Source organism: Mauremys mutica, chromosome 2 (assembly GCF_020497125.1).
Source record: "Mauremys mutica isolate MM-2020 ecotype Southern chromosome 2, ASM2049712v1, whole genome shotgun sequence".
NCBI lineage: Eukaryota > Metazoa > Chordata > Testudines > Geoemydidae > Mauremys > Mauremys mutica.
Window position 1 is genome coordinate 276538698 of NC_059073.1, and position 25606 is coordinate 276564303.

Genomic DNA, 25606 nt, shown 5'->3' on the forward strand with positions numbered 1-25606 from the left:
ACAAAAATGAGGTTTTTATATTAACTTATTTACATTTTGTATGGCTACTAAATAACTTATTTTTGAAAATGAGATGCCTCAGATTCAGGTGGTCTTGAGCTCTGTCAATAGATTGAAGTAAGGCACTGCTACGGGCAAGATTAAATCTCAAGCAATTGTCTAGCTTTGCAGTGAATGACTCCTGAAACCTGTCTTCTGACAGGTTCTGGAGGCCAGGTAGGAACTGTCCAGGGCACTAGTCCAGGGATTGGGCAGTGTTTGCAGCAGCTGGGAGGTAGAGCAAGTATGGACTTCTGCCTGGAATCCTGGCTTTCCCTTTGTCTCTGGTGCTGGAAACCATTCCTGGTGAACGCTTCTATGCATCCAGCTTCTCAAGTGCCTGTTCAGAACCTAGAAACTGACGAGAGAAAATGAGTCAGTCCAATGTATGTCCTCAGGGGCCGAAGAGGGAACCTGAAGGGACACTGATGGAACAGGTGGAGGTGTTTTCTTGGGCTTACAGGAAGGTCATGGAGCTGGGAGAAATGAGAATCAGCCACGTAGAGAGGATTGGTCAGCTGTTGGAGTGGATGTGGTATGATGAAAAGCTGAATTAATATTCCTCAGTAATCTAAGTAAGGGTACTGTGATGGGACCACTGACCTCTCGTGAACACGGCTTGTCAGTTGGGTGCAAACCTGCACACACTGTCTCTGCTCCCCTTGTTGGCTGTTAACCTTGTCACATTGGTCTTCAGTGGCTCAGCCCTCTGGCCAAGTCACACAGTCAATATGCCTTAACAAACTTCTTCCGGGGTAAAAAGTCCCTAGGGCCTGTCCCCTTGTCCTTGTTAATGTCTTTAGTCCTGTCTCTGAGCTCGGTTCTTAGATCCTTCTGGGCTAGCTCTCAGTCCAAGCCTGCTCTGGTATAGAGCAGTGTCCCCAAGGCTTTCTCCCTGGAGACTCTTTGCCTTATTGGTTGTAATTGCCCCAGCTCTCCAGCTAGATCACTCCTTCAAGTCCAGTTCCCTTGTCAGGGTAACAAAGTCCACCAAATGGTGGGCACTCTGCAGGATCTTCAGCTCTGTCCCATAGCCCTTTACATTCCAGCCCAAAACTTGTCCCCTTCTCGAGGCTTTGAACACTCTGACAGTAGGAGGGACTCTGGTCTGCCCACTACTCCGGGTCCCAACATAGGGATCCTTCCACCAGCAGCCACATGTTGTTCCATTTAATAGTTGCTGCTGCTAACCCTGGGCTGCTTCTCATGTAGCCCCTTCCTCTTCAGCCTAACATCAGGACTGAAGTTCTCAACTCCTCTTCTTCCTCATCGAATGCCAGTGCCACCAGAACCCATCTTCTGGTTCTCTATTGAGTTCCAGCAAGGAGCACCCTTACTCCTGTGGTCCCAGCCAGGAACTGATCTGCTCACCCCTGCAGCTACTTTTAACTGAGACTGCTGTGCTCTGATTGGCTGCTTCCCTGCAATCTTTCTACGCAGACTTGGAGGACTGATATTCACTGCTCCTTTTCTGGAGTGGGGTGTGGTAGGACCTGTACTATTGATGCTAACTTCTTTTGTATGTAATACATTCAGAGAGTACCACTAACTCTCTGAAACATTCTACACTATACAGTGCTGTCATGTAGACTAACTTTTGCCATCACTTCTCTCATTGCTATTTTTCTTACTTAAAAGGAAAGACACTTGTGTATTCTATATAATAGCTGCAATTTTCTATTCCAAGTGGCTAAAGTAGAAGTGTTCTTCAGTCTGTGTTCAGTCCTTTACTGTCCCACTAACAGGAATTCTTGTAGTAACATCTGGATATGAGAGTATATATGTGTAAACCACTAAAAAGAAACTTGTTTACTAGGAAGACTATTAAGAAGTCAGTATTTTTGGAAAAGTGTTTCCTTTCTTCTTAGTTCTTCAGATTCTTTTTGAGCTTTAATTTCCTGCATTGCAGTGTAACATGCTGCTGCTGCTTTCTTTGGGAGAGAGTATGGCTTTTGTTCTAGGCTGCTTTACTCATCTGTGTTTGTCCTCTTCTAATCTCTCCCTTGTTATCTATTTTTTGTTGACTTCCATTTCCCTTCATGATCTGTGTAATTTGACAGTATTCAGGTGAGCAGTTGTAGTGATGTCAGTGACTTCCCTTGGCAAATTATTTAAAATGACCCTCACTGTTTGAAGACTATAGTCATTTTGCTCAACACAGCAATTTAAATATTCAAAATGTAAATAGCATATCAATAAACTATGCGGGAGAGGGAATACAGTACTTCTAATCTATATAGCATCTTTCATTTGAGAATTGCTGTTTTACAAATAAGATTAAGCCGTATAATATATAGTTTTGAGTTTCCAATTAGTGGTGGTCATCTTGCAGATAAGTGATATTTATTTGATACTGGCCATTGATATTCTCCATTAATATTCTTTTTCCTACTTTTAGCTATTGGTTGGTCTGTGTGGGGCGGGGGGGGGGGGCGGGTAGGGAGGGATGGGACATTTGTATATGAGAGTAGGAAAAGTCTACAGTAAAGAAACCTTGTGAGCATGTTGTGCCCTGCCCAGGCTTCTGAAAGTCTTGGCATGGCACTTGGGGAGTGAAGAGGTATGTTGACAACTAAGGCTCTGATCTGGGCCGGCCTTAGGCATACGCAGCATATGCAGTTGCTTGGGGCACCAAATTGCCTCACATTTCATGGTGCCCAAGGCAGCTGCATGCTGCATACATAGCAGCACCAGCCCCAGCGACCAGCCCTATCCCTTCGGCCGGCCCCCCCCAAGGGCTGCGCCCACTTCAAGGGGCAGGGTGTGTGGAGCCCCGGACAACTCCCTCTGCCCTGCCTCTTACCCTTCCCACCCCCATTCCACCTCTTCCCCCAGCGACCCTGCACTCACCGGCAGTGGCGGGAAGTGGAGCCACGTGGCCCCAGCCCGCTCCACTCTGCCAGCTCCCAGCCGCGACACTCTGCTTCCCGCCGCCAGTGAGTGCAGGGAGGTTGGAGAAAGAGTGGGACGCCTCCCGCACTCACCTGCGGTGGGATGTGGAGCACTGCAGCTGGGAGCTAGTGGAGTAGAGTGGGGCTGGGGCCGGGCTGCTCCGCTTGTGCCGCTGCTGGTGAGTGCAGAGGGGGATGGGCTCCCTGAGTGACTTGGCTGGGGCAGGGGCGAGGGAAGTGGAGTGGGCTGCTCCTGGCCCCCCACTAATCCTCTGGGCCTGCAGGGCCCCCAAAAGTGCCCCCTCAGCTCCTGCCTCCCAGACCCTGAGGGGGGAAGGCCTGGGGCCCCACACAATCCCTCCGCTGGGGGGCTGCGTAGGACAGCCAAATGGCTAGAGGTGACCCTGACTCTGATCCTGCAAAAAACTCCTTGCAGTGGACCCTTACATTCATGTTGGGTCATACTTACTCCCATGGGATTCTGCCTGGGTGTAAAGGTCTGCCTGCACAGATCTGTGCAACTTTGGGGCCCATCTGTTGATACCTTATAGTGTTAAGAGACTGAAGTGTCCTCCTTCCTCTTTTTATACCTGTTTAACATTCCATATACCTTGATTATATTTAAATCAAATATTTTAAATTAAAAGAATAAATATTCTAATTGTTGAATTAATATTGGAGTAATTTTTGAATTTGTTAGTTATATTGGGCTTTTATGAACACTATCATAATACAAGGGCAGTATTACTTTTTTTTGGTTTCCAGTTAGAGCCTTGTTTAAATTTTCCTTTAGGGTAAGAAGTTTTTTTTATTTTAAATCTTCAAACTTTTGAACTGAGCAAAGTGGTTTGATTTTTTTTGTACCTTTAAATTATTGCAGATAAAGGACTAGTGAAAAAATTGAGAGAAACAAGGTGGGCGAGGTAATATCTTTTATTGGACCAACTTCTATTGGTGAAAAAGACGAGCTCTCGAGCTCCACAGAGCTCTTCTTCAGGTCTTGAGCACAAAAGCTTTCCCTTTTCTGGGAAAAGGTAGGGCAAATGGGAGCTCAGGCTCTCACCTTACCACAACTGATCCTTTCGTGGTAATTACATTCATAGATCCCCCTTCATTGGAGGACTGTTCAAGAAGGTGCTACATATGTAACTCCACTGAACACCTGAGGGACAATTGCCCTAAGCCAGTGGTTCCCAAACTTTAACAACCTGTGAACCCCTTTCACTAAACTGGCAAGTCTTGCAAACCCCCTCCGAAAAATGAATATTGCCAGGGATTTTCTCCTTTACCGGAGTATAAATTATAAAAGCAGTGGTCTTGGAAATATAAAATTTGTTTTTATGACATGCTTATTACACACTATTTATTAATTATTATTTATCATTACAGTATTTTTATTACATTATGAAAACGGCAACACTCTTACAAGCTATGAAAGTGAGATCTTGGATCACTTTTGATTAAGCCTGTTATAAGACAAGGCTCCTATGTTTCATCAAGGAGTATCATGTGAAACCAGCATGAAAGTATTTAAGAAGCCATCTCAAAGAGTTCCTCCTATACAAGCATTCAGGTCTTGAGCAGTCCAGGCAAACAACACAGGTTACAACAAAGCTTAAACTTGTTCTTCATAATCATTTTAAAAACAATACTAGCTGCCTATTTAATTTTAAAAACAGCAAAAAATATCCACCTCCCTTTCCACGTTTTATAAGGAGTCTTGAAGTTTAAATCTACTCAGTAGGGTGACCAGACAGGGTAATAGGTGCCTATGTAAGAAAAAGCCCCCAAAATCGGGACTGTCCCTATAAAATCGGGACATCTGGTCACCCTGCTCCTCAGTGTGATGTGCTTGCTTTGATCTGCTTAGCTCTTGAAAGTCCAGGGGCTCTGGGCTGCTGGCCCTATGGTGCCCGGAGTTCCTAGGGACAGCTCTGTCCGCCATTAGGGAATTTTTCCCCAAGAACCCCCTGTAACATTTTGTGAACCCCCAGGGGTTCATGAACTCCAGTTTGGGAACCACTGCCCTAAGCAAAGGGAAAGTAAGCCTACACCCTGTGCAGTTCAGGTTAATGTGGCTGTCACAAACACAGAACTTCCTCCTCACCTTCTCCGGAGATGTCTGGAGAGATCCTGAAGATTGATACGGAATTTATTAAAAATTGCAAAGGTGAATGACAAGGAATGCTAAGGTTGGAGAGATGCTGTAGCCCACATTTCTCTGGTCTGAGAAGGCATGGGAAGGAAATCTGACATGCTCGCTAGGGAAAGTGTTGAACTACTGGCACTTGGAAAATTTAAAACCATTGTGCCTTGGCTGAAGTTTCCTTGGAGTGGGAAGATCTAAAAGGCTGTGTTGGATTTCATTCCAGCAGGAGTGCTTGTGGGTAATGATTTATTGACTATGTCCAAAGTAGTTAATATGTTAACTTGCAGCAAAAAGGACTATTACTTTGTGGTCCCATAAGGGAGTTGTGAAGACAAAGGAACAGCTCAAGGGGAAGGGTTATGCCTAGCCCTGGTTTAGTGGAGGGAAGGTAGTGGGCCTCCAGGAATTAAGAAGGGAGGAGCCAATCCCAGTGGTTGGGGCAACCATCAGAGGTAGCAGCAGGCAAGCATTTGCAATGGAATAAAGAGCAGACCCAACCCTAGAAAGCATAAGGGGATGCATTCTCAGGGAAATCCAGGTTAGGGGAAACAGGGAAAGTTGTGGGTGGTTTATTCGGGTTTTTTTTTTCCTTTTTAGGAGGAAAGATTGTATAGGGAAGTTCCTATACAAAAAAAAAATAGAAGTTTTGGGAAACCTTACAAGCAGTATACTGTGGGGAGTTAATACTTTTAGCCCCCATGACTGTCCTTCTGATGGTCACTCGGGGTCACAGAGGACCTACAAGCTATTAAAAAGGAATGAGAGGTCTATAGAAAAGTTACAGGCACCTAGATCCCATAGTGGTGAACATGGTATAAATTCCTAGTAGCCCATTTCTCCTATGAAGGGTCTGTAACTAGACATAGGATGAGTTTCTCTTTCTGTTACATTTTTATTAATATTTCTTGTCATGATTTTATTATTTGATTGTGCATCCTTTCTGATAAAGCAGTATCCTCCTTTCTGTTCTGAACTAGATTAGGTCAGATAACTTAAATTTCATCCCAACATGATTTCTGTGCCCTTTTTTGTTCTCTCATCTCTATTAGCTTTCTTCATTCTAGATTTAAGATGATAGTACTCTGAAAGGCAGCAAGTGTTAAACTGATTATCTGTAGAATCGGTTTAGCATTTGTCTGTCTTTGCAGACCTCAGTCGGTGAATAATGCAGATTAAAGCTCAGCTCTAAGCAAGACAGATTCTTTGTGCTAATATTACATATCATAGACACAGGTAGATCCATTTCAAAAACTATTTTATGGGTTAGGGAGCAAAGTGGGCTTTGTATGAGTCAATTTACACTTAATAACGTATTTCTTTTAATATTCATTTGGATAACTGTACCTGTCTCTGCTATGATTTAGGTAGGTGTTTATTAATACATATTCACAAAAATAAATAGTAACAGCCCTAGAATGTCTGAAGGGATAGTGTGCCTTGAAGTTTATGGATCTTCAGACTCACTTTCATGTTTTTAATACACTCTGCCAGTTGGTTTAAGAAGCTATTATAATATGTCAGTACATATGAAGAACAGTATTGCACTAACTGACAAAGTACATTAATCAGTTAAGTTTAAATATCATTTTGCATTTATATTTTTTATTTTCAAAGGCAAACAGATACAAAGAACACAATAAGTAACATTTATAGAACATAAGAGTACTACTTTTTTTTTTAGCAAAAGTGTGTTTTAACATTTGTGCTCTACAAATAACGCTTAATTTTCAAAATTGACTTCAATTTTTGGAACAGTGGTAGGAACTCGGATTTTGTTTGTCCAATTCTGCGTTAATTTGGTTGCTCATGAAGCTGATGAGGATAACCGATCAGTAGGATCAAGTTTCGTGTGCAGAGATCTCATATAAGCTTCCCAATACAGTTCTGCCAATGAAATGTAATCTGGATTTACAGCATTCTGCTAAATTGATCATGGGCTTTTCTGGTGCATGGGACTAATAATCTTGATGAACTTTTTCAAATTCTCTGGAGGCTTTGTGATGCTGACTGATACCTGCTGAGTAGAAGAAAGACATCAGACTTTTTCACCTGCAACAGTTTCATGCATTAAAGTTGGATTTTTGGAAATGAGTTTATGTACTAACCCTTTAAACATTTGGCCCTAGCATTTGAATTTATTTGGAGTTTAATTAGCATTTATTGAAAAACGTAGCAAATTGATATAATTGACAAAGTAAACTGAGTTGCATTTATTAATTGAGCGCTCAACCACATGGATAAATCTTAAGTATAGCACTTCCTTGCTGTTTGATCAGAATTTAATTTCAGTTTTGGGGAGCTGATAAATGCATAATATAATCCAGACTTTTCATTAACGTAATTAAATTAAACTTCTTTTTTTCAGATCTGTTTTCTCCTATTTGCTGTTCTCTACATAGTTTCCTATTTTGTAATCAGAAGATACAAAAGGAAAGCAGGTAAGTAGTTTTAAATATTCAAATGTTGATGTTTATTACCATTTAAAAAATGAGTGGGTATAACTTTTTTTTCCCAAAGAGCATTGCTGTAGAGCAGTGGTGCCCAGTCTTGTCACCTCACTGACCAAATATATTATTTTTAAATGTCACTTGACCAAATTTGGGAGGGGAGAGAAGGATAGTTCAAAGCTGTCACCTACTCCCTTCTCCTCCTGCCTTCAGCTCCCTTCTGCTTTCTTCTCACCTGAGTTCTTATGAATCTGAATTGGAAGCCTACAAGCAGCCCCCAGCTTGGGTCCCTAACACCAAATTTTGAACTTAAGATGCTCATTTGCATTTTCACGTGTAGCCTGATCTATAGATTATGAATAAAAATCCTCAGTTATCACTTTAAGGCCAAATAGGTTCTTGTCCCAAGATCAGGCCCCATGTTATTAAAATTATTATATAGTTGGGAACCCTGATGTGCACAGGTGCAACACTCAAACTATAGGAACTCTTCTATATTTACAAATAAATAATTTATTAATACATTTAGCAAAGTCACACACATTCTAACTCAGTAAAGTAGATAGAGATAATACAAAAGTACATCTGAACATCCATACTCACACCATCCCTTGCAGAACAACCTAAAATGTTAGTCATTATCTTCCTCCTCATTGTCACCTTCCTCATCTTCACCAGTGGCCATCATTCTGGCCCCTCCCAAGGGCTACATCTCTCCCTCTCCTACTGCTCTGGGATGCCACTTTTATAATATGTTACGCTGATGTTACCATGCCTAAGGCATATTAAGTAGGGCTTTCTCCCCTTCCAGAAGCTAGTGTTAGTTCATGTTTCTATGGTTGGCTGATGTCATTATGGACAGAATTTCCCCTTACATTCTACTTCCAGTTCCCCAAAACATATGGCTTACCTAAATTTATCTATGCCAAAGTTCATAGGCCTCAAGTTTCATCCTAACTGCTGAAGCCATTGTCTTACAGGATACAAGTCTGTAGGTTCCTTGCATTACTGCTAAATGTAATAAAGCAGAATATGCAAAGCAGTGAATATAATAGAGGTAAGCTGGCCTACTTCTGGGGTTTGCAGAGGGAAGTAGTGGCGTTCTTTTAAAAGAAGTCTTGATTTTAGTGGCCCCAGTGCTCAGAAGCAGACCTATTTCAGCATTCTTCCTAAACCTGTTTCTTACAAAACCACCCTCCTTGTCCCCAGTCCCTGAAGGAAATAATTGATCATAGATCCTAAGGCCAAAAGGGACTGTTGTGATCATCTAGTCTGATGTCCTGTGTAGCATAGGCCATAGAACTTCCTCAAAATATTTCCTAGAGCAGTGGTTCACAATCTTTCCAGACTACTGTACCCATTTCAGAAGCCTGATTTGTCTTGCATACCCCCAAGTTTCACCTCACTTAAAAACACTTCCTTACAAAATCAGACATAAAAATAGAAAAGTGTTACAGCACACTATTGCTGAAAAATTGCTGACTTTCTCATTTTGCCTGTATAAAATTTTAGTTTGTACTGATTTTGTTAGTGCTTTTTATGTAAACTGTTGTAAAACCAGGCAAATATCTAGATAAGGTGATGTACCCGCTGGAAGGCCTCTGTGTACTGCCAGGGGTACGCGTACCACTGGTTGAGAACCACTGTCCTAGAGCATATCCTTTAGAAAAACATCCAATCTTGATTTAAAAAACATCAGTGATGGAGAATCCACCACTACCCTTGACTAATTACCAGTGACGAATTACTCTCATTGTTAAAAATTTACACCTTATTTCCAGTCTGAATTTGTCTAGAGTCAACATCCAACCATTGCATTATGGTATATTTTATTCTGCTAGACTGAAAAGTCCATTGTTAAATACTTGTTCCCCATGTAGGTACAGTAACTCCTCACTTAACGTCATTCTGGTTAATGTTATTTCGTTGTTACGTCGCTGATCTATTAGAGAACATGCTTGTTTAAAGTTGCGCAATGCTCCCTTATAAAGTCGTTTGGCAGCCGCCTGCTTTGTCCGCTGCTTGCAGGAAGAGCAGTCTGTTGGAGCTAGCGCGTGGGGGCTTGGAACCAGGGTGGGCTGGCAGCCTCCCATCAGCTCCTCTAAGTTCCCTGTGTAGCAGTTGCCCAGTAGGCTATCAAGTGCCGGGCAGTTCAGGTGTCCCCACCTCCAACACCACTTCCGTGTGATGCTCCTGCTCTCTGCCTTGGAGCTGCTCCCGGGAGCCTCCTGCTTGCTGTGGAGGGGAAGAGGGGTGCTGATGTCAGGGTGTCCCCCTCCCCCTGCTCCTGTACCCCATCTCCACAGAGCGGGGTCGGGGATATGACAGGTCTCAGGATGGAGGGAGCAGCTCATGAGATTGAAACATCCCATTCACTACTTCCCCTATCTCAAAGGCAGTTTAGAAAACTCTGTCCCTCAGGATGGTGTCAGCTACATGCACGCCTCTCTTAACAGTTGAGGTAGCCAGGGCAAGTGGGCAAACGTGGCCAATTGCTTAGCACTGCTCCACAGCCCTGAATTTTCTTGTTAGGATTCATTCAGAAGAAGGGTTTACTAGTCTGTGACTGCAGCACTTTGCATCATAGATACCAGGAGAGTGCTCCTGTCAACAAAGCTGTGTTCAGACTGCCACTTCCGCCGGCAAAACTTTTGTCCTTCACGGAGGGGTTTTTTAAGTACTCGTGAAAGACATAAGTTTTGTTGACAACTTCACAGTGTAGATATACTCTTAGTCCTGAGCAAAATAATGCTCTTTAATTGTCTTGATTGAAGAGATTAAGAAATCAGCAAAGGCAGTGTAAAGGTAGAGGGAAAGCAGCACAGATTTTTATTAAGAAAAATATTCTTTCAAGAAAACTAATGGAAATGGGTAACATTAATTTACAAAATGTATGTCTACTACAGAATATAAAAATAATGGATTTGGATTTAGTAATACAAAATTTTTGATCTGACCTAGGTTTTTCTATTTTAGTAACTTATTTTCATCTTTCCTTTATATATAGGTAGCTGTACACACTAAATCTGCTATAAATTATTTTTCAGATGAGCAGGAGGATGAAGATGCCATTGTCAACAGAATTTCGTATGTACATTTCTTAGTTCCTTGATACAATTACATTTGCAATAATGTAAAGTGTGTAAATAGGCAAAATTGTCTGCATAGTGTTTACTGCACATGTGCAGAAAAAAATTAGTTTTTTTTAAACAGTTATTTTAGAGCATTGCCCTGCTTCTAAGAGCACCCATTTAGTTTTTCATCTGTAGTTTAGAATGTAGGTCGTAATGGACGCATGCAGAATGGCAGACTGAGGCAGGTTATGAACACAACTCTTTAATTCCCCATTCGCATAAACTCTTTATTCACTTTCCTTATTAGTTTTAGGCCATGTCTACACTACAGAGTTAAGTCAATGTAAGTTATGTTGACTATCATAAGTCACTAATAACACTGGTTGAGCACGGCCACACAACACTCTTTGTCAGCTGAGCGCATCCACAGTCATTGCTCTTACATTGACAGAGAGAGTGTTGCATTGTGGATAGCTATCCCACTGTGCAACTTGCCACCCTCTGCCCCCTCCGCTGCTGGGACTTCTGGAGACAGGTCATGGTGCATCATGGGGACATGATGTAGTTCTTTCCATCCCATCATTCCGTGGGCTTCCTGCTTCGTTTAGTATCGTTTTTCAACAGCCCTTGCAAACTGTGCACCCGCCATCTCTGCCTGACAGCATGGATCCTGAGCTGCTGATCATTCTGGTAATGAGTATTATGAACACTACATGGCTGGTCCTGCAGTATTTCATGAACTGTGAAACAATGATTCAGGACATGCCTGCCCTGCTTTCTGCCATGGTAACAAATAATTGAAGATTTCTGCTGGCATTCACGGAACAGCTTGCCATGGTGGTACTGGGCTCGGAAAACAAGCACTGAGTGGTAGGATTGCATAGTGATGCGTGTATGGGATGATGAGCAGTGGCTGCAGAACTTTTGGATGCGCAAAGTCACTTTCCTTGAACAGTATGCAGAGCTTGCCCCAGCTCTGCGGCGCAAGGACATCAGAATGAGCGCTGCCCTCACTGTGGAAAAGTGAGTGGCAATCACTGTGTGGAAGCTGGCAACTCCAGATTGCTACTGGTCAGTCATGAATCACTTTGGAGTTCGAAAGTCCACCGTGGGGGGTGTGGTGATGCCAGTGTGGAGGGCCAGTAATCATCTCCTCCTACAAAGGACTGTGTCTCTTGGTAATGTGCAGGAAATAATTGATGGCTTTGAGACAATGAGATTCCCTAACTGCAGTAAGGTGATAAATGGAACGCATATCCCAATTTTGGCCCCCTCCCATCTTGTGACGGTGTACATCTACTGAAAGGGCCACTTGTCCATGGTCTTGCATGTGCTGGTGGAGCACCGGAGCTGTTTCACTGACATAAATGCGGGGTGGTCGTGAAAGGTGCATGATCTTTTGGAGCACTGGACTATATAGAAATCTGAATGCTGGGACTTTCTTTCCAGAACAGAAGATGCCAATGGGGAAAGTGGAAATATGCTCATAGTGATCCTTGGAGACCCCACCTACTCCTTGCTCCCGTGACTCATGGAGGCTTACACCAGGAACCTGGACAGCAGCAAGGAGTGCTTCGGGCTCAGCTGGTGCCAAATGACCATTGAATGTGCCTTTGGTTGATTAAATGGTCGCTAGAGCTGTCTCTTTGTCCGGATAGACCTCTATGAGGAAAATATTCTGACGGTCATTGCAATATTCTGTACTCTACCTAATATTTGCAAATCAAAGGGGGATAAGTTTCCCCAGCGGTAGACCGCTGAGGCTGATGTATCTGGCTGCTCAAAATCAGCAGCCAGCCTAAGGGCAATTAGAGGGGCACAGGAGGAGGCTGTTTGAATCTGGAAGGCTTTGAAGGTGCATTTTGATGATATTCCCAGTAATGTGTCTTTATGTGATGCATTTGGCCAGGCAATGCTTACTTGCTACCTTGAATTACTCCTGTAGTGCTTGCTTCCTGAGCATTAATTGCAAGGAGCAAATATTCCTACCTGTAGCCATTGTATTTGATTGTTAGCACTGAGTGATGTATATATGCATGCCATAAATAAAGACTCATTTTATTTCAAAGACAAGTTTAATAATAGGATAAAACACAAACTTTTGGTCACATGGGGACATGCAAAGAGGAACAGTTTCACAGTGAGGGCTCTCACAGCTGGGAGTAACTACAGCTTTTGTTGGGAAACCAGTCCCTAGGCGTGGAGTGCATGGAGTACTGTGAGGGACAAGGAACATGCGAGGAATGCAATGGAAGCATTTGGGGAGGGCATGGACTGGAGTTCTGTAGTGGCTGGAGGGGGAATTGGGCATGGATGTGCTCAGATTGCAGGCTAATGAGGAACTTCAACATTTCTGTCTGGCCCTCCAGGAGCTTTATCATCTGCTTCTGCCCCTGTCTCCTTTCCTGGCTGTCCAGCCTGAGTCTTTCGTTGATTGTCTCCCTCCACGCTCATGTTTCGCTGTGTGCTGCATCTGTTGACTGCAGCACTTCACGAAACATCTTCCTTACTCACCTCTTTCTCACTATCCTTTGTCTAGGACACAGGCCAGCACAGGTCCTGAATACATTGAGTTTTGGGGGAGAGTTGGGTGGGCAAGGGGGATTGGGAAGAAGGGACAAAGGGTGGTTTGCAGAGGGGGTTACTGTAAGTGACTTAAGGAGCCAATTCTGAATATTGGTACCCTTTTCCACAGGCTAGGGTATTGAACCAGATATCATTCTTAAGGGTAACCCAGGATGCAAGAGCGCATCTCCTGCATGCATGTGGCTTCAGTCTGGCTCTGTATGTTGCTTGCCTGTGTGCTGCTCTGATTTCTGCAGAAATAATTGCCAGGTGGCTCAGCAAAGTTTCCTACAGCCGCGGGAGAAACAAGGTAGCTCTCCCAAGGAACCTTCAGCAGAGGATTGCAGAATACCTAACAGGAAAGTTTCCTAGAGGATTCCGGGGACATCTCTGTGTACGTTAACAAACTTTTCCACCATGGCCTCAGTGCATAGAGATGGACAGGTTCTGTTGCTAATTTCTGGCCCTTATCCCTCCTGTACTATATAACAAAGTACATCAGAGCTCAATCTCTCACTGTGCAGTATCAAAGCAAAATGAGCACTCCCCTCTCATGCATCCTGTGCGCCAGAGTTGGAGTGCTGGGACTGGCTAGACCCCTTCGGATTGGAAAAGAGATCATGATTTGCCATACCCCTGGATGACCCTGCCATGTACTCCACATCATCCTCCAGCTTCACTTTCTTGTCCACTACTTCCTCGTCTGGGTCGAGTACACTGGACGCTGCCGTCAGTCCCCCTGAACTATCCATGGGGCTCTTGGTGATGGAGGTGGGGTCGCCATCGAGGATGGCGTGTAACTCCTTATAGAAGCAGCATGTCTTTGACGCCGCACCTGAACGATGGTTGGCCTCCCTTGCCTTCTGGTACGCCTTGGTTTTAGCACGACACTTCTGTGTATTCCTCTCATGCCTCTTTTATGCATGCCTCTAGTAATCAGCCTCTAGGTATTGAAATTCCTACAGCTGGTGCAAAACTGCAACTGCATATACTCAGCAGATTCCACAGCTCTGGTGTGCTCTACAAGGGAGAGCGTCTGCTGCAGAAAGCTGGCATGATCAGCTAGGAAGATGCTATGTAAACTGTGCACACCATGCAAACAGGAAGAGGAATTTCAAAACTTCCTGGGCCCTGGGAGGGGCGCCGACCTGTGCTCCTTCTGGGCAGCAGAGTTCAAACTGCAGTTGTGATGGGCATTGTGGGACTCCTGGAGGCCAGTTAGGGTGATGTAATCAAGTGAGGTGTCTACACTGACACTCGGTTGCTCTAACTACATTGCAAAAAGCTCTGTGCTCCTCGACGAGGTGATTTTATTATGTCGGCATCAGCAGGAGGAGTATTTCGGTGTGTACACCTCCATTGGTTTGTCATCGAAAGCTGGCTTTTGTCGACAAAACTGAATAGTCTAGACAAGGCCTTAGTTAACTCTGACTCTCACCTAAATTAAGTCCAGCTGTCCTCATTATTTTCCCTCTTTATTCACTATTCCCGCCCTCATTTATTCCTTCTCCTTCTTCCTCTGTCCAGATCCCTCTCTTCCTTCTCCCTCTTCCCTTATTCACTTTATCCCTCTCTTCCCATGCCTAATATTGCCAACCCCACTCATTCAAAAATCATGTGATTAGCTTAAATACTATGACATTTTTAAAAAAATAGCAAATTGAGGATTCTCTTTGTTTGCCTTCTGGTGTTCAAGTCTTTGAGTTTTGTATTTTCAAACTCTTCTCTACAGTTGTGAAGGCTAGAAACAATGTATAAATGAAAGCTGAGATTCCCACGTAACAAGACTCCAGGAGCTGCAGCTTTAGGAAAAAAACATCTACTACTGTGGTACTTGCAGTAAAATCACGAGAGTTAGCAGCTGTTCATTCTCTCTTGCCCTCTCCTATGCTCATTCACACACTGACTGTTCCCCCCCCCCACTTACATATGAATAGCACAAGGACTGAACTCACTAATCTAGGTGAAAAATGCATAGCTAAACATGCCCCTAAATTACCATGCCTTTGCAATTTAAAAGTGTAACTTTACTGTATTCTGTTGTTGTTACACCTTCTTTCCCATGTCTGGCTTTACTCCACTTTTCCTTCTTTCATTGTTTTGAATGTGGTGTTTCTTCTTTTTCTTCTCTTGCCACCCTCCTCCTTTTATAGATTTTTTTCCTTTCCCCCCTCATATTGTCTCCTGTTCCATCTTCTTTCTCTCCCCATTTCTCCCCAAAGACCTCTTAACCTCCTTTACTTATACTTCTTTTTAGTTTCTTGTCTTACTCTCTTCTTCAGGGCCACTGCATGCCCACTTTCACACACACCTTCAAGCATATGTACTGATCCACTCACAGTCGCTGGGGAAGTCACTGGGGCTTCATGCAGACATTGGGGTGATCAGTTGGGTAGAGCTCCTTGCATTGCTTGGGACTGAGTTGTAGTTATTTTGTTGTGGACAGTGCAGAGGATTAACTTTAGAATGTTCTAAACAAGCTGTCTAAATAACTGAAACAAGAGACCACATTTGTCTTAGGGCTTGGCTACACTTACAAATTTTCAGCGCTGCAGCAGGGTGTGAAAACACACCCTCTCCAGCGCTGCAAATTGCGGCGCTGCAAAGCGCCAATGTGGTCAAAGCCCCAGCGCTGGGAGCACGGCTCCCAGCGCTGTCCGTTATTCCCCACAGGGAGGTGGAGTACGGACAGCGCTGGGAGAGCTTTCTCCCAGCGCTGGCGCTTTGACTACACTTAGCGCTTCAAAGCGCTGCCGCGGCAGCGCTTTGAAGTGTAAGTGTAGCCAAAGCCATAGCAAAGTAATTTAAAGTTTAGATGTAGACAGGTTATTCTCACCTTCAGTTTTTGATGTTAAATGGATGCTCAAGTGTTTGTAGATATAGCACTTGACTCATGGTTTCACTTTCTGATCTGACAAGTATTTTGAGAGTTTTTGTGACAACTAATCATTGTTAGGCGTTAATGGTGTTCTGTAGTGTGATTATTATTATTTAAACCCACTTGGGTACCAGAAGGGATTTTGCTCAGGTCAAGCGTTTTTTCAAATATTTCTAGTTGGTAGGCAGTCTACTTTCTTCGGTAGGCCTTACAGGAAAGATCAGATCACCCATACAAATGACTCAAGAGTGAGGATGAGAAGGCTTTATACATTTAATTTAAGCATAACATTATTTATGCAGTTATCCTATTTTCATGTAACACTTACTCGTATTCCTTCTTGAGGCAAAATCTTCTCTGTTGCTGCCAAAAATATATATTATTAATATATGTATTAAACGGTAAAAATTACCCAAATTATTCCCTTACAAATATCTTTTAACCATTGCTTCCACTTAAGACAACTAAATGTGGCTCTTTCAGTTGTTTGTTCTGGTGTTTGGAGAAATCCCATGAGGCCACCGTTGCAAGTCAAATCAGGATAATAATCATACCAAACTTCAACTAAAAATAAATTAATTTTACTATCCATTTAAACTTTCATACGATCTGCTTTATAGTTAAACATTTCACTGAATAATTAGCATCAAAGGGATTGTCTTTTTCAATATTTTAAAAACATAATATGTAACACTTGGGACGGTTACATTAAGCACACAAATGCACTCACAAAAACACACCTACGTAATCACTGTGGGATTTGATAATATTGAAGAATTTAAATGTTCATCTCCTTAAAAGAAATACTTTTCAAGAAAGATCTTAAATAGTAGGTCTTGTTTACAAAGTCCCTTGACTTTGCACTGTACCCTTTTCTGGTTTATTGGCTTATTATAATCAATTTCTTCAATTATCTCTGAAGATTGCCACTGTATGGAGTCAGGTGTCTTAGCTTCCCGATTCTGTGCTCTCTTTGCCACTGGACCCCCCCCTCCCCTCCCTCCCGCTTTACCCAAAATAAAAAGCCAAATCATGTTTGGGAAAGCTTCCTGAGGTGTGACTTTCTGCTGTTTGGCTTTGCTTTATTTCCATTGTTAGGCTTCAGGAACTAAGTTCTTAGCTAAGTTCAGGCTTTATTCCTGCAATTTAGCATTTCTTGCTATTGAATTTTTCTTTAAATTGATTAACAGCTGTCAGTGTCACTTTAGTTCCCTTTCTCAAATAGAAAACATTTGTAAAAGATACAGTCTTTTGTTGCTGATGGTCTATGAGCAGCCAACAATTTTTTACTTCCACCCTATTTCTTTACAAACTTGAAATAGCTTTTTTTGCAATTTGTTGTGGGCTTGAAGATATTATGAAACAGTTTTCAAATTGCTCAGCATTCTCCCTTATGCTGGTGGTAGGGTGCTATTTGCTATGCAGTGGCACTTCTGCAGCAGTACAGGCATGCTGTGGGAGAGGGACATGTTGCTTATTTCACAGTGAAAGTGTGAAGATACTGCTGCATTTTTTAGAAACCGCACTTCCCCTACCAGTAGTGGATGACACCAGCTTTGAATCCAAAAAATCACTGAAGTATTACTGAAAAACATATCTGAGAAACAATGTGAAATATAAATAAGTATAACTAAGAATTTCAAACTCTGTCATCTAGTTTTGAGCGATTGTGGGTAATTAGTGAAAGGACTTTCTGGGAGAGAAAAGATTTAATTGCAGACTTTAGGCTTGGGCTATTTTATTTTGCCTTGTTGACTGTGGTCTATTCCAGCCCCCTTTCTTGCTTTTCAGGGGGTTACGCTATGGGTTTATGAAGAACTCCCTCTGTAAATTACAGATTAACTAGATAGACCAGGTGGGTGAAATATATATCTTTGTGTTTCTCACCAACCGAAGTTGGCTTAGTAAAAGATAATACCTCCCCCACCTTGTCTCTATAATATCCTGGGACCGACATCGCAACAATTCTGCATGCAATATAGATTAACTAGATTGCATCTGTGAGAAAATGTACATCTTTTAGCCAGGCTGTCTGTTTTTTACCTGCAATACCTCAGTTTCAGGTTTGGAATCTTCAAGTGATATTTATTTTTGGTAAAATTAATAAGGTAAGAAGTAACTGTGTACAAGACAATATTTTTTATGCTAGCTAAATTTTCATGTTAACTTTTCATTAAATTTGAAGCCATAAGAATTGCTCATGGTATGTATACATGTACTATAAGCTGCCTCCTATTCTAATCTTAAACTCTCTTGTTCATCAGCTGTAAATGCTTTTTATCTTTAATTAAACTTTAACTTCACAAACACACAGGTTGATACTGCTTCACATATAGTAATCATCAGGATTTTGGTTAAAGAAAACTAATGCTATAGGATTCTAGATGGCTATTTAGGACCACTTTGTGGTACAATGAATTTTGGCCCTAAATTATGTAATCATTTTTTAAGCACTTAGTAGATACTGGCCTGATCCTACAACCCTTCATCATAAAAGTAGTTGAATTGACTGTAGTGGAAGTACTTGTAAACAATGACTGTGGGAATGAGTAAGGGTTTGTAGAAATGAACTCTCTTTGTGAGAGGGTGGGGGTAGGAGAAAATAATTCTACAGTCAAACAATATCATTATTGACACTTTCCCTGTAAGCATCTTAGTCCAATATATATCTTAATTTTCAGTTATGCAGTTTAGAAAATTATTATAGAGTTCCATTTTAGTATCAAACTTACACTTTAATAAATTTTTTGGTTGGCGTTGTGTTCCTGAAAAGGTATAATTCTGTTAAAAGCCAAAGAATGGTACTTATTGTAAATTGTTCTTGGAGTATTTCAGCTCAGTATACTTTTCCCTTCAAAATTTTAAATGCTTATTTTATTTTTAGTTGAGATTTCCCTTCATTCTGTTATCTAGCCAACAGAAATAATCTTTAGCTTGTCAAATAATGATGGGTCCATGCTTTGTATAGAAAGAAATGCAGTAAATCTACAATTGCATGGTTTAATAGTCATGTTCAAATGTGATCCTGTTGACATTTTTAGTGATTAATAGTTACATTAATTCACTTTGAACCAGTGAGTGGTATCTTTAAATCTTTCCTTCTCCTAATCTCACCACTTTCCTGAGTAGTCTTAAGGAAAGGTATATTGTCCAAAAGTATTATATGTCAAAATACTTAATTGAGCTTGGATCATGAATGTATTCCAGACCTAGAGAAGAAAAATCCTAATCTTTTTTCAAGAATGAATTATTTTTAATTATAGTAATATATATTATATATTATATATAATATTAAGTTCTGTAAACCACCTGATATCTGAAAAATAAAGATGTAGGCATGTACTTTTGTAAATATGACCTTTCAAAATTAGTGCATTTTTGTAGTGTAAATTGATACATTTTTCTGATGAGCACCTTGAATTAGGTTAACTACTTTGTTGTTTGAAAGATGTTATTTTATGGGCAGTAACAATGATACATTTCTTTGACTTCCAGGCTGTTTTTGAGTACCTTCACTCTTGCAGTTTCAGCTGGTGCCGTCCTGCTTCTACCTTTTTCAATAATCAGCAATGAGATCCTGCTTTCTTTTCCACAAAACTACTATATTCAGTGGTTAAATGGCTCTCTAATTCATGGTTAGTACTTGAATAATGTAATTAAAAGCACATTTTAACAGATAACACCACTTCCAGTGCATTTTGAGTGATCTTTTTGTTTTTATATACTTATTGGCATAATGGCTTAAAGTTGTAAATGTTCTTGGTTTGTATACCATTGATAAATTAGGCATTTGTAATCTAATGAACAGCAGCAAGTTTACAAGTCATCACCATTCTGGCATTTTGAGGGTTGTCTCGACTAAGGAAGGCAACCCAAAAGCTACTGTTCTTGAATACAGAAACATGTATCACTTTTACGGGAAGCGAAGTAACTTAGAAATGTGTAATAAGACTTTTCTTTCACCTGTAGTTGTAACGTTCAGTGAGCTAAAGAGGAATATGGAGGTAAAACTCAGTGTTTTTATTTATTCAAATGTGGCTAGTGGTTCGTACAAGAAACTTGCCAACTACAATGAATGGATTGAGAAGCAGTGACTTTTAGCTGCTTTTCTTTTTAAAAGTAAATCATGTATATAAAATTATATATTTTGATCTTGCCACATTTATTATGGTATTTTGTTAAAGTGAAATTGGTCAAGGTAGAGTCTGGTCTCTCTGTGTGTTGACAGTGTCATAGAATCATAGAATCTCAGGGTTGGAAGGGACCTCAGGAGGTCATCTAGTCCAACCCCCTGCTCAAAGCAGGACCAAACCCAACTAAATCATCCCAGCCAGGGCTTTGTCAAGCCTGACCTTAAAAACCTCTAAGGAAGGAGATTCCACTACCTCCCTAGGTAACCCATTCCAGTTCTTCACCACCCTACTAGTGAAAAAGTTTTTCCTAATATCCAGCCTAAACCTCCCCCTCTGCAACTTGAGACCATTACTCCTTGTTCTGTCATCTTCTACCACTGAGAACAGTCTAGATCCATCCTCTTTGGAACCCCCTTTCAGGTAGTTGAAAGCAACTATCAAATCCCCCCTCATTCTTCTCTTCTGCAGACTAAACAATCCCAGTTCCCTCAGCCTCTCCTCATAAGTCATGTGCTCCAGCCCCCTAATCATTTTTGTTGCCCTCCGCTGGACTCTCTCCAATTTATCCACATCCTTCTTGTAGTGTGGGGCCCAAAACTGGACACAGTACTCCAAATGAGGCCTCACCAGTGCTGAGTAGAGGGGAATGATCACATCCCTCGATCTGCTGGAAATGCCCCTACTTATACAACCCAAAATGCCGTTAGCCTTCTTGGCAACAAGGGCACACTGTTGACTCATATTCAGCTTTTCGTCCACCGTAACCCCTAGGTCCTTTTCTGCAGAACTGCTGCCCAGCCATTCGGTCCCTAGTCTGTAGCAGTGCATGGGATTCTTCCGTCCTAAGTGCAGGACTCTGCACTTGTCCTTGTTGAACCTCATCATATTTCTTTTGGCCCAATCCTCTAATTTGTCTAGGTCCCTCTGTATCCTATCCCTACCCTCCAGCGTATCAACCACTCCTCCCAGTTTAGTGTCATCTGCAAACTTGCTAAGGGTGCAGTCCACACCATCCTCCAGATCGTTAATGAAGATATTGAATAAAACCGGCCCCAGCACCGACCCTTGGGGCACTCCACTTGATACCGGCTGCCAACTAGACATGGAACCATTGATCACTACCCGTTAAGCCCGACCATCTAGCCAGCTTTCTATCCACCTTACCGTCCATTCATCCAGCCCATACTTCTTTAACTTGCTGGCAAGAATACTGTGGGAGACTGTATCAAAAGCTTTGCTAAAGTCCAGAAATAGTACATCCACTGCTTTCCCCTCATCCACAGAGCCAGTTATCTCGTCATAGAAGGCAATTAGGTTAGTCAGGCATGACTTGCCCTTAGTGAATTCATGCTGACTGTTCCTGATCACTTTCCCCTCCTTTAAGTGGTTCAGGATTGATTCCTTGAGGACCTGTTCCATGATTTTTCCAGGGACTGAGGTGAGACTGACTGGCCTGTAGTTCCCTGGATCTTCCTTCTTCCCTTTTTTAAAGATGGGCACTACATTAGCTTTTTTCCAGTCATCCGGGACCTCCCCCGATCGCCATGATTTTTCAAAGATAATGGCCAATGGCTCTGCAATCTCATCGGCCAACTCCTTTAGCACCCTCGGATGCAGCGCATCCGGCCCCATGGACTTGTGCTCGTCCAGCTTTCCTAAATAGCCCCGAACTACTTCTTTCTCCACAGAGAGCTGGTCACCTCCTCCCCATACCGTGCTGCAGAGTGCAGCTGTCTGGGAGCTGACCTTGTCTGTGAAGACAGAGGCAAAAAAAGCATTGAGTACGTACACTAGCTTTCTCCACATCCTCCGTCACTAGGTTCCCTCCCTCATTCAGCAAGGGGCCCACACTTTCCTTGACTTTCTTCCTGTTGCTAACATACCTAAAGAAACCCTTCTTGTTACTCCTAACATCTCCGGCTAGCTGCAACTCCAAGTGTGATTTGGCCTTCCTGATTTCATACCTGCATGCCTGAACAATACTTTTATACTCCTCCCTGGTTATTTGTCCAGTCTTCCACTTCTTGTAAGCTGTTCTTTTGTGTTTAAGACGAGCAAGGATTTCACTGTTAAGCCAAGCTGGTCGCCTGCCATATTTTACTTTTCTTCCTACACATCGGGATGGTTTGTTCCTGCAACCTCAATAAGGTTTCTTTGAAATACAGCCAGCTTTCCTCAACTCCTTTCCCCATCATGCTATTCTCCCAGGGGACCTTGCCCATCAGTTCCCTGAGGGAGTCGAAGTCTGCTTTTCTGAAGTCCAGGGTCTCTGTTCTACTGCTTTCCCTTTTTCCTTGTGTCAGGATCCTGAACTCGACCATCTCATGGTCACTGCCTCCCAGGTTCCCATCCACTATTGCTTCCTCTTCTATTTCTTCCCTGTTTGTGAGCAGCAGGTCAAGAAGAGCTTTTCCCCTAGTTGGTTCCTCCAGCACTTGCACCAGGAAATTGTCCCCTACACTTTCCAGAAACTTCCTAGATTGTCTGTGCACTGCTGTATTGCTCTCCCAGCAGATATCGGGGTGATTAAAGTCACCCATGAGAACCAGGGCCTGTGATCTAGCAACTTCTGTTAGTTGCTGGAAGAAAGCCTCGTCCACCTCATCCCCCTGGTCCGGTGATCTGTAGCAGACTCCCACCACGACATTACCCTTGTTGTTCATACTTCTAAATTTAATCCAGAGACACTCAGGTTTTTCTGCAGTTTCATACTGGAGCTCTGAGCAGTCATACTGCTCTCTTACGTACAACGCAACTCCCCCACCTTTTCTGCCCTGCCTGTCCTTCCTGAACAGTTTATATCCATCCATGACAGTACTCCAATCATGTGAGTTATCCCACCAAGTCTCTGTTATTCCAATTACATCATAATTCCCTGACTGTGCCAGGACTTCTAGTTCTCCCTGCTTGTTCCCCAGGCTTCTTGCATTTGTGTATAGGCACTTAAGATAACTCCCTGATTGTCCTGCTTTCTTGGTCTGAGACAGGAGTCCTCCCCTCTTGCAGTCTCCTGCTTGTGCTTCCTCCCGGTATCCCACTTCCCCACTTACCTCGGGGCTTTGGTCTCCTTCCCCCGGTGAACATAGTTTAAAGCCCTCCTCACTAGGTTAGCCAGCCTGCTTGCAAAGATGCTCTTCCCTCTCTTCGTGAGGTGGAGCCCATCTCTGCCTAGCAATCCTTCTTCTTGGAAGACCATCCCATTGTCAAAGAATCCAAACCCTTCTCTCCGACACCATGCGTAGCCATTCGTTGATTTCCACGATTCGACGGTCTCTACCCTGGCCTTTTCCTGCCACGGGGAGGATAGACGAGAACACCACTTGCGCCTCAAACTCCTTTATCCTTCTTCCCAGAGCCACGTAGTCCTGCAGTGATACGCTCAAGGTCATTCTTGGCAGTATCATTGGTGCCCACGTGGAGAAGCAGGAAGGGGTAGCGATCCGAGGGCTTGATGAGTCTCGGCAGTCTCTCCGTCACATCGTGAATCCTAGCCCCTGGCAAGCAGCACACCTCTCGGTTTTCCTGGTCAGGGCGGCAGATAGATGACTCAGTCCCCCTGAGGAGAGAGTCCCTGACCACCACCACCCTCCTCCTCGTGGAACCCCCATCCCTAGGACGGCGCATCTCATGCCTTCCAATCAGTGGAGTCTCCTTCTGCTCTGTTCCCTCAGGTGTATCATCCACTCCACTCTCTGCACTAGTACCTGTGGAGAGAACATGAAAACGGTTGCTCACCTGTATCTGTGTTTCTGGTACGTGGATGTTTCTGGTACTCTTTCCCCTTCTGGAAGTCACATGCCGCCACTTATCCTCGCTGGCCTTCTGTCCCCGCTGCGTAGCCTGCTCTGAATCTTCAGAACATTGTGCCCGCTGCAGCTGATCCTGATGTCTATCCAGGAAATCCTCATTTTCTTTTATGGAATGCAGGGTTGTTATTCGTTTCTCCAGACCTTGAATCTTCTCTTCCAAGATGGAGATCAGCTTGCACTTTGTACAGACAAAGTCGCTCCTATCCTGTGGAAGGAAGACGAACATGGCGCATCCTGTGCAGGTCACAACGGCGGATTGCTCAGCATCCATGGTCTCTTCCTTCTAAGAGCTCTATCCAGGCGAACTCCCAGGCAAACTCCTTCTGTTTGCCTCTCTGCTGTTCGCTGCTCAGCTGGTTTGCAGCTGACTGCCTTTTTATAACAGTCAGGCCCAGCTGGAACAAAGCACTCCCAAATCAAACTGGTCAAACAAGCAATCAAACAATCAAGCACACAGTCAAACTGCCAAACTGCCCCCCCCAACAGACACTCAGATACTCACCAGCGCAGTCCCCCTACTGCAGCACTTAGCGTACCTCTGCTCAGAGGGATCCCAGGCAAACTCCTTCTGTTTGCCTCTCTGCTGTTCGCTGCTCAGCTGGTTCGCAGCTGACTGCCTTTTTATAACAGTCAGGCCCAGCTGGAACAAAGCACTCCCAAATCAAACTGGTCAAACAAGCAATCAAACAATCAAGCACACTGTCAAACTGTCGAGCACTTTGGGCGCTGCCAGAATTCAAATAATGCTCTACAGATATATAGTTGATAGCTAACATACTGCAGTTTGAAGATGCATCTTGGTGAGGAATTGGTGATTGTCATTGGATTTAGATGTTTTAATGGAGGAAAAAACATACCTTGTGATGTCAGGTGCCAACTTGCTAATAGAAAAGATAGCTATTTGCTGAGTTATCAAAAAGCAGAGGTACCCACTTCTACTTTAGACAGTGTGCTGGACAATGATGAGGCTTGTGATTGATATGCAGTTCTGAAGAGTCCCAGTATTTTAAAAGGTAAACTTTCTAGTTGGTTAAGCCTAGAGTGCAGTATCTCTTAAGTGAATTTGAGACAAGCTGTTCCCTCCTGCTATTGAGAATTTCCATATGTTTCACTAACCTGAGTCACTTATGCTCCTTTATTTCTGCTCCATGTTGAAAGCCATTGTCTCTGAACATGTACCCTTAGCTCTGCATCTAACTAGGGCAGTTGCATTTTCCCTGCAGTATCTCTATCCTTTGCATGTAACAGGCAGTGATATAGTATGGTCAGGTAATGGGGCCTGATTAGGCTTGGAGTTCAGAAATCCCAGAACTAAACACCATGCATCCAGTAAAGAGGGGTTCTTGCTTTGTGCTCATCTTTGCTGCACCAAACCACCCAATCTGAGGTAATACAGCTGGCTCACAGATATGATGCGTTTGGTTGCCAGGCACTGCCTAGGCTCTGTGATCTCCAGTGAGAGTTGGTGCAGAAGATTAAGATATGCTGGCCTGAAGTTTTACTTGGCTATGTTTGCCTACATGTTGGTTCCATTTTCTTCTGATCATCATCTTGTGCCTTGCTTTAAACCCCCTTCTTAATTCTTGAGTCCTTCACCCACTTATTATTGTGCCTTTTCACC

The 25606-nt window shown here is 43.0% G+C and overlaps 1 protein-coding gene across 1 annotated transcript in view; it reads left to right on the forward strand.

The window, feature by feature from the left end:
* LMBR1 (limb development membrane protein 1) overlaps nt 1-25606 on the forward strand; it is a 137962-nt gene that overhangs the window by 18244 nt on the left and 94112 nt on the right. The window contains exons 2-4 of the mRNA XM_045003195.1: nt 7445-7517; nt 10574-10613; nt 19539-19678. Of these exons, the coding sequence (XP_044859130.1) occupies nt 7445-7517; nt 10574-10613; nt 19539-19678 (253 nt within the window). The remainder of the gene's footprint in view (nt 1-7444; nt 7518-10573; nt 10614-19538; nt 19679-25606) is intronic.